The sequence below is a fragment of the Sciurus carolinensis genome, chromosome 3, assembly GCF_902686445.1.
Source record: "Sciurus carolinensis chromosome 3, mSciCar1.2, whole genome shotgun sequence".
Taxonomy (NCBI): Eukaryota; Metazoa; Chordata; class Mammalia; order Rodentia; family Sciuridae; genus Sciurus; species Sciurus carolinensis.
Window position 1 is genome coordinate 65,502,964 of NC_062215.1, and position 13,198 is coordinate 65,516,161.

Genomic DNA, 13,198 nt, shown 5'->3' on the forward strand with positions numbered 1-13,198 from the left:
CATGGCTGAGGCTGTGCTTCCAACCACATTCAAAGGGGCAAAGACCCTCTGGATGAGTAAGTTTGGGAACCCTTGCTGCAGGAATTCTCAGGGCCTTTAAAACACAAATCCTCATGCTCGGGACCTCCAGAAGGGAGATGGTCAGACATGTGACACATTCAAAGTTATACGAATCCCTCTTTCCCAGGAGCATCTTGCAGGATACAGTATGGGAAAGGCTGCATTTGTTTTTTTCTCCAAGGGTCCCAGGCTTCTTGATGGGGTAAGAGTCCTCAAGACAGTGCTGAATGAGTGAGAACACTGAGGTCACTTTTCAAAAATTACATGTAACTTTGTTTTTCTTGTTTGTTTTCACTTATCAGAAAAAATTCTGTGTGCACCAGGAGTGAGGTTGGTCCTGCTAATCCATATTAAAAGTAAACCAGCCAGGCGCAGTGGCACATGCCTGTAACCCCAGCAACTCAGGAGGCTGAGGCAGGAGGATTGCAAGTTCGAGGCCAGCCTGGGCAACTTAGTGAGACCCTGTATCTAAAAATTAAAAGGGCTGGGGAAGTGGCTCAGTGGTAGAGCACCCCTGTGTTCAATCCCCAGTACCAAAAACTAAACAAATTAATTGGCTAATCTGGCACTCAAAACTTCCAGGGACCACATGAAAGAAGGCCCCACCACCCCATTCATCTCATTAGATTCACAGAAAACAAAACCCTGGGGATCAATATGTTGCCAATACAAGCATACACTTTATGCTGCTCAAAACGTTATTTTAATCATCAGAGCTGGCCTAGTTCACATACCACATATTTTATTTTCCTGTCCTTTTTTTTTTTTTAACTTTGAACACAAGTTTTAATTCATTCTCACAATTATTCTGAGGGTAGAAAAATGAAAAGGGGGAGGAAAAATAGCAAGCAAGTAGGATGACTTCAGCCCTGTCATCCAGAAAGGCAGTCTGCCCGGTTAAAGCACACTGCCGCCACAAATGCCAGGACAACACAGAAATACAGACACACAGAAATATGCAGATTTGCTATGTCACTGGCGGCTGCTTGGACTGATGAGAAACAGTCACCTGGGAATAAATGACAAAGCATTTTTTTCATCTCGACAGCTGTCCTCAGAGTCTACCTGGCCCTCTCCTGCTCTGGAATCAGGAAGAAAGCCAAGACGGACACAAAGATACTGGATGAAAAGGTGGTACCTTCTTGGAAGAAGCTGGAAAGAATTTATGACATTATCTTGACAGCAAAACCAGCAAAAATAGATTGCGATAGAGAATGAAAAATCTGCATGAATTTTTAAGACAAACACCAGGCCCCACAGGAGTGAAGGTTTTCAGGGGATCTCCACGGAAGACTGGGTAGGCCTTGAAATTCGCAGCCACAGACTCAAGATGATCCACATGAGCTGAGCCAGAGGACTCTCCAAGAATCTGTCAGATCCTCAGGATCCCTAAGACATTGGACAGGCAAGGAGCATACCCATTTGCTTCCTCTTGCAGGAAAACCCTTGAGGTAGAGACCCACGTCCCTGGAAAATAGAACTGGAAGCCTGCTGTGTCCCCCCTCAGTCAGCAAAGCAAGTTCAAGGTAGTATCATGTCTCATTCATGAGTTGTTTTTTGTTTTTTTTTTTTTTTTGCAGAGCTGGGGATCAAACCCAGGGCCCTGTGCTTGTAAGGCAAGCACTTTACCAACTGAGCTATCTCCCCAGCCCCCTCATTCATAAGTCCTTGAGCCCCCAGGTCTGACTCCCAGCTCGGTGCTCTATTGACCTCTCTCAATTAACTCTCCCTGACAGGTGCTCCTGGCAAGTCCCTTCCCCATGTTCTGTTTCCACACCTGCATGATGAAAGGGTTGGTAGGCATGGAGGTGCACACCTAGAATCCCAGCCACTCGGGAGATTAAGACAGGAGAATCACAAGTTCAAGGGCAGCCTCAGCAACTTAGGGAGACCCCGTCTCAAAATGAAAACTAAAAAAGGGTGTGGGACATGGCTCAGTGGTAGAGTGCCCCGGGTTCAATTCCAAGTCTACTAAATCGACCCCAAAGCCAGGCATCCCAAAGGCCCTCTGATCAATATTTGTAACTGCTGAACCCAGGCTGTAGCACGTGAAGTGTGTCCTGAGCTTCCAGGGAGCAAGATTTCACCAGGCACTGTGCACTGCCCAAAGGCCACCAGTGCCTAGACACAGAGACCTCAAGTCCAGTGCTCCCCCTCTGCTGTCTTGGAGCCAGGAAAGGTCCTTCTACTTGGTCAGCCCAAGGGGACTCCCCTGTGCTGCAGGCAACCATGAAACTAGAACCCACAATCCTTGACACATAACCCAGAACTTCAGACACAAGCAACCACAAAACTAGAACCCAGAAATCCTGACAGGACTTCAGCCACCAGGTCATGTCCCATTCCTTATATAAACCCCTGCACATGCCAGGCACAGTGATCACAAGCTTGTCACCTTAGCTTGTCACCTCAGAAGGCTAAGGCAAGAGGATGGCAAGATCAAGGCCAGCCTCAGCAACTTAGAAAGACCTGTGTCAAAATAAAAAATAGCGAAAAGTGAGATGCAGCTCAGTGGTACAGCACATGACTAGCATGTGCAAGGCCCTGGGTTCAATCCCAGTACTGCAAAAATAAAAAGATAAATAAAAAACCTGGACTTGGACATGACCAAAAATGTAGTAACAAAGGGATAAACATATAAAGGCTACCATTTCATAAACCCTGGCATTCCCACTGGGAAGTGGGGAAAATGTCACACCCTGGAGATTTTAAATGAACAGACATCAAATGTGTTCACAGAGCTTTGATCCAGCCAATTCCACTTCTAGGAAGATACTCATTGTAGCATAGTTTATTGAAAAAACAGCCTGAAGAGTCAACATTGGGGTCTGATTAGAAGAATGCCTGGTATAACCACAGTGCAGTCACCGTAGTGGTGCCGCGGGCCACAGTGCTGAGAAAGACAACATGTGCAAGGCATTGATAAGCACTGGTGTCCGCTTGTGTGCAAATACAGAGAGTAGAAAGTAGAAAGGCTGGAAGAATATTCAGGAATTAATTCAGAGGTGATACTATGAGGGATTTTTTTTGGTCTGCCTTTTTAAAAATATTTTAATTAAAAGTAGACTGCTAAAGAACATGCTACTTATCAGAAGAATTGTCTAGAAAGAATAAGGCAGGGAGTCATTAAAAAAATTATGAGTAAGTTGATCTCCAGACAGCTTCTCATTTCTCAGAATGAGACCAGCCCTGGGCCGGTTGCTTCAGGGCTTGCCGACAGAGCCTGTCTGTGAGGATGTGATTGGCTGGCCATGAGGGACACAGCCCCATGCCAAAGGCTGGACAGCCTGGGGTGACCACCAATCAGCCCAGTGATGGAGACTCCAGGCACCATATGCCCCTGGGCCTGATTTTTGTTATTGGCCATTTCCTTGGTGTCAACAGTCATGACCTTGACCAGAACCGCCACCACCATGTCTACAGACAGCTGTAAAGTTCAGAATGTGAGCTCCCAAGACAGTCAGCTCAGGTTCAACTACCTACTCTGTCTCTTAATCCCTCTTGAGTCACAATTTCCTCATCTTCAAAACAGGGATAGAACCTCACAGAGTCATCTTAAGTGTTCAACAGAGTGACATAAGGCAAGAGTCTAGCAGAGTGCTCGACACAAAGCAGGTGGCCAAGAATGTTCCTCATTCTGCGTGGGTCCTCTCCGTGCAAAGGTCATTCCTGGCAACCCCAGAGGCAACTATTCAGCTTCCCTCTGAGCTGAACGTGAAGAGAGATTTCCAACAGCCTGTTCTGGAAGGATGCCCTTTTTTAAAGCACAGCTCAGAGACATGGTCACTGGCTTTCTACTTCTCCACACCTCTCCGCAAGACACTGTCACCACAGGTCATCAACACTGCATGGTCCCTCTCCAGACTCAGACGGCAGGCAGGATGAGAATACTTCTGGTGTAGAATGCCACTTTCCAGGATTTTGAGCTAACCCAGGCCACAGGGAGAAGACGAAACAGCCCAGAAAGTAAAGAAGCATCCCCACCCCTGTCCCCAGGCAGCAAACCCCAGTCTTCATGCTCCTACACTGTCCTGGGCTGCATATGTGCTCAGGCCTCCCTCCAGCACCCCCAGCCCTCTCCAGCTCACAGTCTCTGGAAACTGCAGGTCCCCCTCCAGGCCCTCAGGAAGTAGGTTTGTCCCGAGAAAAAGTTGCCAAGGTGAAAGTGGACACCAAAAGGGACAGTACCACAACTCTGCATTCCTTCAAGGAAGATTACAGTCACCCAGGCACAGGGTTAAAACCAAGGCAGAGAAATGCCACACTCCAGGACAGTGGCTGAGTCAGGAAAGGAAAGCCAGCTTTCAGTCTCAGTTCTGCCAGGGATGAGCCACTTGGGAGAAGTCACCAAGTCTCTAGGATTATTTCCCATGGAGCCAAGAAGTTGGACTGGCTAACACTTCAGTGTGATTCCCAGGGCAGGGCCCAGTGCCTAGCATTCCCTGGGAGCCGGGGCACTGGAGGCACTGCTGTCCACCTATGCAACCCCCCTTTAGACTGAAAGTGCCCCTCAAGCCCCAAGACAGGAGGGGATCCCACCTGTCAGAACCCTTGCCAAAGAGCTGCCCAGCAGGAGTTCAGGAAACAGCAGCAGCTTGAGCATGTCCACGTGTGCCCCAAGGACCTGATCCGAGGACACGGGATGCCCCTCACCACTTCCAGCAGTTGTACTATGTGGATGCTCATGGAAGGCACAGGGAAAGCTGAAGTCCTCCATACAGCAGGGATCTGACCTCTGCACAGTCCACTTGAGTGAGGATCAGGCCTCTCTGACCTGACACCCACCACCACCACCCCCGCCCCCAGTACCTCTTGGCTCCAGAGCAACTTCTCAAAGAAGTGGTCAAAGTGCACAAAGACTATGCTTACCATGGCCCCCAATGTCCTCTCCCCTGGGGAGCATGTCTCCAGTCAGCTTGCATAAGCACAAGGTAGGGAGCCTGGGTAAGGCCGAGACTGTATCTGGGAAGGGCTAGAGGGCTGGCAGGGATGAGCAAGTTACAACATACCCAAAAAAAGTGAATCTGGGGAGAGACTGAGGCAGGAGGATCACAAGTTCAAAGCCAGCCTCAGCAACTTAGCAAAGCCCTAAGTAACTCAGAGAGACCCTGTCTCTAAATAATACAAAAAAGGGCTGGGGATGTGGCTCAGTGGTTGAATGACTGAGTTCAATCCCTGGTACACCCCCCAAGAGTGAATCTCACCAGGTGATGAGAACATCTGCTTTTGCATACTCCTATCTCACCAGCACAGAACACATATGGAACCCACAGAGGATGAAGGGATGAACTGGTTTGAGACAGACCCAGCTGTGAGGCAGGCCAGGTATCCCTATTTTTTTTTTTTTTTTTTTTTTTTTTGTGGTGCTGGAGATCGAACCCGGGGCCTGTGCTTGTAAGGCAAGCACTTTACCAACTGAGCTATCTCCCCAGCCCCCAAGTATCCCTCTTTAAGCACAACTGGGGAGTGGGAACAGTCCACTTGCCTTTCAGGGGTCTGAGACAAAGAGAGAAGGCACCAGGAGCAATCAGGATAAAATGAGTCCTACAACTTGTCTATAGATTGACTCTGGTTGTTTCTCCTGCCCATTCCATTCAGAGAGGAAAAGGGTATGTGTATGTGTGTGTGTGTAACATTACACCTTGCCTCTTCCACCATTTTCAATCCAAGTTGAATGGCTCCACAGAGAAAATCTGTCACGGGGCAGCCAAGAACGCCAGTCACAACCTGAGATCTTGGGCAACAGCAGCCTGCCTCTGATCAGGGTCTTCCAGAGACATCTCACGTGCTGCTTCTCCTCCTAAGTGTTCATTTAATGAGGACCAGAGTGGGCTGTGGTTCCTAAGGTTCTGTAAGAAGTCTGATGTAGTTGCATAAGCCAAGCCCTGTGGCCAGACCCTTCTTCAAAAGCCAGGAATCCAATGTCGCAAGCATAGTCTCTGGGGGCCTGGTCTGGTGGTAAGAGGAGTCTGCAGAACAGGAAAGAAAGCCAAAGGGACACTGGCCTCCCGCCTGGCCTCTCCAGTGCGATTGGGGGTGGGCCACCCCCACCCAGTTGCTGGGATTACTTCCTGCACTGTGTCATCCACCTCTAGGAAATCAGAGCCAGCTGTAAGAAGTTCCTTCTCTGAAAGAGGCCCTAGGGCCTGGATACCACTGGATACTCACCAGGGAGCTTCTAGCTAAAATGCCACAGGTGTAAGCAGACCATCCCCATTTAACAGACAAGGGAGCTTGACAGAAGTCATGGGACTTGCCCAAGGCCACACAGACCAAGTCAAGATGGCTTTCAAAGCTGTGAGCTTCACTACACTGCTCCTATCAAGATTCTTGTAGTAATAAACTTAGCTTCTACTTTATCAGTCCGGTAAATCTGGATTTTAGAATTGTTCTAAAATATGGATATGAATAAAAGTGTTCACTAATGCTTCATTCAACCCGACCAAGTCTCCTTCACTAAAGCACAGAAGGCAGAGCTGTGGGAGCCCTCAGAGACCCATGCCAGCCCCCTCATTTTGCAGATAAGGTTTAAGCCTCCAGGAAAAAGTTATTCACCCAAACTAGCTGGTGGCAGCTCCAGAAACTAGTTCCAGGGGTCTAAATTCCTAACCCAAAGAGCATCTCCCATCTTGCCTTTTCAGGGAACAGGTGACCCCAAATCCATACCACAGTGGAAAGAACAGGGAGGTAGGCCTTAGCCTCATTCACACTGCAAATTGCCTTTGGGCCTTCTTGGCCTTCTGACTGCCAGAGATGACCATTAAAACACACTCATCAGAGAAGCCACTGAGTAAACCAGCACTGAGACCCCAACAGCTGGACGCTTTGGGGTGTCACAATGCTGCACCTTTATCTAAATGAGCAAGACTAGAAGTCAGTTTACCTGGAGGATAAAAGGCCATTTGCAGAGAATGAACAGCACACCATTCTCCTACATTCACCCTGGAATCCAGGAACACTTCAGAGCAACACGGGGACCATCCGACACAGGCCAACACAGAGAACATTCTCTCAGCCCAACAACACAGCGGTCCAACCAGACACACACTGCTGGACAACGACCCCTCCTCCCAGAACTAAGCCACACAGGCCCCCTATTGTGTCGGCTTAAAAACTGAACTTTGCTGGGCAAACAACTCAGCTGTGTTCCAGAACTCAGTTTCACTTGGAAAACGGCAGCCCACATACAGAAAGACATGTTGGAGGACTTGGTTGGCTTGGTTTTTAAGCAATGCCCTGGTCAGTGTTGCTAGAACATCAATAATAATAATAATAATAATAATAATAGCCAACACTAATTGGATTCTTCCAATGTTCCTGGATTTGTAGCTTTTAAGAAAATAAAACTAAGGGAGAGTCACTCCCAGCATTTCGGATCAAACAAAGATTCAGGATTGCAGTGTGTGTGAAGGGAGGACTGGTCTTTGAATAATTATGGCAATGACCATCCTATCTGCCCTCTGACAGCTGGCAGAGGCAATTAGCAATAACAAGGGGGTGGGTGCACTGAGGATCTAATAAAACAAAACATCCCCAAAACCTACAGGAGACCAGATGTGGCAATGCATGATAGCAAGGACCCTCTTCAAGGCAGGGTAGCTATTAACTGGCCCCTAGAATTTCAGAGGTCTACCAGTCCCTGGACAAAAGCAAGTTGGGAATGTACTAGTTTCCCTCTATTGTGTAAGGGGATGGGGGAGCTCCCCCTTCTGAGAACCGAAACAACCCTTCTGGCTGATTCTTCCAAATCCTTTTAATGCTGTACTTCCCAGATTATAATTTGAGAGAGGAGGCCCACCTATCTTATTTCTTCTTTACACTTGATGCAGACTCTACCAGAAACCCTTAAGTAGTGTCATCTTCCCACCAAAAGCTTCCTTCCCCAGCATAATCCTTCCTAAGCCAAAACCCCACGTTTAGGGGGGAGCTGGGGGAGGCAGTGGGTAATTACATTTTGAGGAATGAAAGGCTGTGGCATAAGGAAAGTACCAAACGCCTGAACAGCAAAAATGCAGTTTCAGCAAACACTTTATGAAAAGCAACAGACAAGACCTGGAGGAGAGGAAAGGAAGGGAAAAGAACCGGACCAGGGCAGGAGGGAAAGGCAGAGAGCAGCTGACCTGTGCTCACATTTCAAGGGACCTCCCCCTCCCCGTCACCCCGGCCCACGAGGAAAAGTCCAACGCGTGACTCAGTGGGACAATGATTCCGGCAGACCCTGGAAATAGGGGGTGGGGGGCGAAGAGAAGGTTGGCAGGGGAATTCAACACACAGCCCACGCCGGTCACCTGCTCCTCCAGCTCCCATCCCGGTTCCCACTCCGCGCCCCCTCCTCCAAAAATCCTGCCCAAGGTGAGTGCTGATCCTGGGTCCTCGAGCTGCCGCATCAGCGAGGGAGGGGACGGAGGAAGCCTTCAAGGGGGAGACCAAGCTCCAGGATGCAACTCGGAAAGGAGTGAGCTGGGGCCGCTTCTCGCACCCAGCCCGGGTCCCCGACCCTCTGGGGCAGCGAACCCTTACCTCCAGGGTCCGGATCTCCTGCTGGGTGAGGTCGTTGGACACAGCGCACTTGGTGCGGAGCCCGCGCAAGCTGCCGATGGAGATGTCGATGAGCTTCTGTAGCTGCCCGCACTGCTGCAGAGCCCGGCTGGCCGCGGCCCCGGCGCCCCCGCCGCCGCCCTCCTTCTTCTCCCCCATCGCCGCCGCGCGCAGCGCCGCTCTATCCATGCCTCGGCATCGGGGCCGCGGGGGGCCGAGGCGGGGAGCCCGGGGGCACGGGCGCCTCGGCAAGGAAGCCCCAAACCTGGAGGGCTGGACCAGGAGAGCCCTCCGTGCAGCTCAAGTCGGGGCTGCAGGAGAGTCGGCCGCTGAGTCTGTTCCTCCCGCCGCCCAAGCGCGGCAGCAAAGCGAAAGCCTCGGCGACCCGACGGCTGCTGCTCCCGGAGCCTTTAAGCGGCAGCGGGGGCCGGGTCAGGGTAGCCAGGCATGCTGGGACTTGTAGTCCGCTCCGCGCACCTGCCACCCGGCCCGCGCCCTCGGGGGCCCCCGCCCGCACCCTTCGCCGCGCTCCTGGGCCTTCCCTCCCAGCAGGCACGAGCGGTGAGAGAGGGCCCCGCCTGGTGCCGGGCGAGGGGTTGCTCAGCTCCGGCTCCTCCCAGTGTGCAGAGTCAGGGGAGCCTAGTCTCCCCTCCCTGCAACCCCGCCTAGGAGCTTCCCGCGACCCCCGGATGGGGCGGGGCAGCAACCCGTGGCCCCCTAGACGGGAGGAGGGGGTTCCTCCTGCAGTTCCTCTGCCGCAGCTGATCCCTGGAAGATGGGGACTGTAGAGGTTCCGGAATTTGTATGTGGATTTAGGGGCCGCCATCTAATAGGAAGGTGCTTAAAGAATTTTTCCCAAGCTAGGGGTGTGCTCAGTGTAGAGCAGTTGCCTAGCATGTGCTGGGCTGATCCGCAGCCCTGGGGGGGAGGGGCGAATCCTGTATCTGTTTCACATAGCACTTTATTCTGGATTGTATACATCAAAGGGAATGATCCAGCATGAAGAAAAACGAAAGGATTTTCAGGACCCTATTTACTCACCAAAATAAGTGTGCCATCCCCAACCCAGCAGGCCAGCCTGGACACCGGGAGCAGTGCATAGTCTTGTCACCACGTACTTACTGCTGAGCTCTGTGAAGCAAAACAGCCTGGGTTCAGATTCTGACTCCACCACTGACTGGTGTGTGAACTTGGGCAAGTGCCTTTCCTTTGAGCACCTGAGTTACCCTCTCAGTCAGATGGAATGGTAATAATGCCTGTCTCATAGGGTTCCCGTGAAAGATTATGTATGTGCAGCACCCACCGTGATTACTGACGCATGGGTAAATGTTACCAAGTGTTGCTGTCTAACCTCAGCCCTCCTAATAAGGCCCTGGACCACGAAGTCCTTGGGCATGGCAGCAAGACAGCTAGGGACCAGTATTTTTCCTCCTACTTCACATTCCAACCCCATCCCAGGCGTTCACCCTCCTCTGCCATCAGTCTACCTCATGTGTTCTTTTATCTGGCAATTCTGAAAAAACAAGACTCTGATCAAAGGTCCCACTCCTCTGTATTTCCAACATCTGCCAAACAAAAGAAATGTCCCCCCTCTGAATTATTTCTTTTAAGCTCCTGGATTACAGAAACCGCTGGCTAATTTATCTTTGCACCCTTTTCACAGAGCCAAATAACAACATAGTGCCTGGCCCACATAAAGGCTCCATTTGGTTGTGCAACCAATCTCATGAGCTCTTAGGCAGGCCCTATGCCAGATTTCTCTTATCTCTCAGACCAGCTGAGGCCTTGGCACTTGGGGTGGTGAGGGGGCTGTGAATGGATAGAATTGAGTCTTTTTCTTTTGTTTGTTTTTGTTTTTGTTTTTGTTTTTGAGGTTGAGGATGGGACAGGACGTGAGATCCCAGAATTTTATTCTTGTTTGAGCTACAGACACTAAAACAATCAGTACTGGGTGGTGGTTTGTATCATACCTTCCTTTAATGTTATTTGACATTTCAAAATAAATTAAATATCAGATCTTAAAAAGAAAACTATGGTAACTTTAAAATGCACTTTTGACAACCCCTCCTCAGGATTTTCTGAAATAAAAAGAAGTTTTTAATGGGAAGTCCCTTCCCATTAAGAATCCAGATGCAGTGATGCATACCTGTAATCCTAGCAACTCAGGAGGCTGAGGTAGGAGGATTGTAAGTTTAAGGTCAACCTCAGCAACTTAGTGAGGCCTTTAGCAACTTAGTGAGACCCTGTCTCAAAATAAAATATAAAAAGGGCTAGGGATGTGGCTCAGTGGTTAAGCAGCCCTGGGTTCAATCCCTGGTACCAAATAAATAAATAATCACTGATTCAGTCCTCACTTTGTAACAGGACCCCCGTACTATATTTGAGTCCCCCAGCCCTGATTTTTACCTTATCCCTACCCCACCCATTGCATCAAACTAACAAATACCCTGAAAGAGAAACTGAAATCATGGTTCTCAAACTCAAACATGTATCAGAATCATCTGAAAGGCTTGTTAATTCCTAAAATTATGGGTCCTACCCCTATAGTTTCCTACTGCATAGGTCGAGGATGGGCCTGGAGAATTTGCATTTTGGGCACGTTCTCAGGTAATACTGATGCTACTAGTGTGGGGACCACACTCTGAGAACCATGGTCCAGAGAAAGGTCAGTAGGCCAGAGAGAACCATCTCAAGGGACCATCCACAACTCTGCCTGACTGGTTCAAAACTTCCAGCTGCCAGACTTGAGCAACTGACTAACACGATTTGTAAGAGATTTCCTGGTAAGTGCCTATTTATGCACTTATTTCAGCTTGTAATTGCCCTGGGGCCTCTAGGGCCACTTTCTGTGGGAAGCCACATCCTGAGAAAGGCCACTGCTAGCCTGTGGCATCTACACCTATCTATGCCACCATAGTGGTGGCGTCGGGGCTGGAGATTGGGCAAGGTCAGCTCCCTGGCTGCTCTGCCACCAGGCTGCAAGCAGCTGCTCCCTCTTCTGTGGTCACTCTTCCTTCTGTTGGTGAGAGCATTCGGTCTCATAGGCCTCAGCTGTCCTTCCCAGTCCATCTCAGGTGGACTTCAGCTCTTGGAACTGAATTTAAATGTTCTGTCAGCCACACGTTTACAGAACCACCTCTTAGAGGTGAAGAAGAAAGGACTTTAAAATATGCCTCACTCATCCCTTGAATATTCAGTATTTGTTAAGTGTCTACTTATGTGGCAGGCCCTGTTCTGGGCTCTGGAAAACAGTAGTGAACACAACAAAGATCTTTCCTCTTAGGGAATTTATATTCTGAGGAGACAGATAAGCAAGTAGAATGCACAATACATCTGGTGTTAACAGGCAATGTGGCAGAGCAGAAAGCAAAGACCAGGCACAGGGCAGTATGGCATTTACAATGTTGAATAAAGCTGTTTTAGGAAATGGGATTGTCAGCTTGTTCTGAATTGTTGTATGACCTTGGGCAAGTCCTCTAACTCATCATACCGCTCCTCATTTGCAAGACAGAGATACTATGTCTTCAGGGTAAACATGATTATGCGAAGTGATGGTCATAAAAATAAGTGTTCAACTTATTTATTTAATAAATACTATGTGTGTCCTTACACTGTTCCAAATGATTCACCAACTCACTTCACTTATATGAGTTACTCTCTTCCCCACCTTCCAGAGTCTCTTTTCTTAGATGAATGCAAGTATCATGTGCTGATTCTTAGGTTCAATATCATCTCCAGTTTCTTGAGACCTTTCTGCAAGCACCCTCAGTATAAAAAGATTGCTCCTTCCCTCCTCCCACCCCTCTGTCTGAGGCACCTCCATTAATGTCACTCTCAGTTTTCCCCCACATGCATCTGAACCACAAAGCAACCATGGGAACGTGTTCATGCATAGACCCAACGAAAGTGAAAAGGACACTTGCTGTGTGTCAGGCTTGGGGATAGACTCCAAGTAAAGGACACCAAGTCTTTATCCATGTGGAACACATGAAAGGATGGAGGCAGAACATTAACACGATCAATAAATATATTTCCGGGCTGGGGATGTAGCTCAGTTGGTAGAGTGCTTGCTTCGCAAGCACAAGGCCCTGGATTCAATCCCCAGCACCACAGAAAATAAATAAATAAATAAATAAATAAATAAATAAATTTCCAAAATAAATTCAGAGACTGATGGGTGTTGTAAAGAAATTTACGAAGCAAATACCTGACAGTTCCAAGGGGATGAAGTACCTCATTCTATGAGATGGTGAGAGAAGTAGTCTCTGATCATTAAACTGAGATGTGAATAAAGAAAAGAAGGAAGCCATGTATACACCAGAAAAGTGTCATTCCAAGCAGTGAAAACATCACGTGCAAAGGCCCTGAGGCAGGAAAACTTGGCACACTCCACAAACAGAATGAAGGCCAATGTGGCCACAGTGCAATGAGAAAGAAGGAGGTTGGTGATGACGTAGGACAGCTGGGCAGGGGCCAGATAAAGTAGGACATGGGGAGGAAGTTTGAATTTTTCTCTAATTCTTTGTTGTTCCTAATGTGGTCCAAGAGCAGCAGCAACTGCCTGGCCTGGGAGCCTGTTAGAAATGAAGTCTTGGTCCCA

General features: G+C 49.1%; 1 protein-coding gene across 5 annotated transcripts in view; it reads right to left on the minus strand.

Moving 5' to 3' along the window:
* Positions 1–9,020, minus strand: part of Ksr1 (kinase suppressor of ras 1) — a 145,904-nt gene extending 136,884 nt beyond the window's left edge. For 2 of the 5 annotated variants that reach the window (XM_047543353.1, XM_047543356.1), the window contains exon 1: positions 8,581–9,018. In XM_047543353.1, the coding sequence (XP_047399309.1) occupies positions 8,581–8,787 (207 nt within the window). In that variant the 5' untranslated portion in view covers positions 8,788–9,018. Of the gene's footprint in view, positions 1–8,580 lie in introns of all 5 variants that reach the window. The other 3 variants (XM_047543352.1, XM_047543354.1, XM_047543355.1) reach the window with 3 other exon arrangements.
* Positions 9,021–13,198: the final 4,178 nt, after the last annotated feature.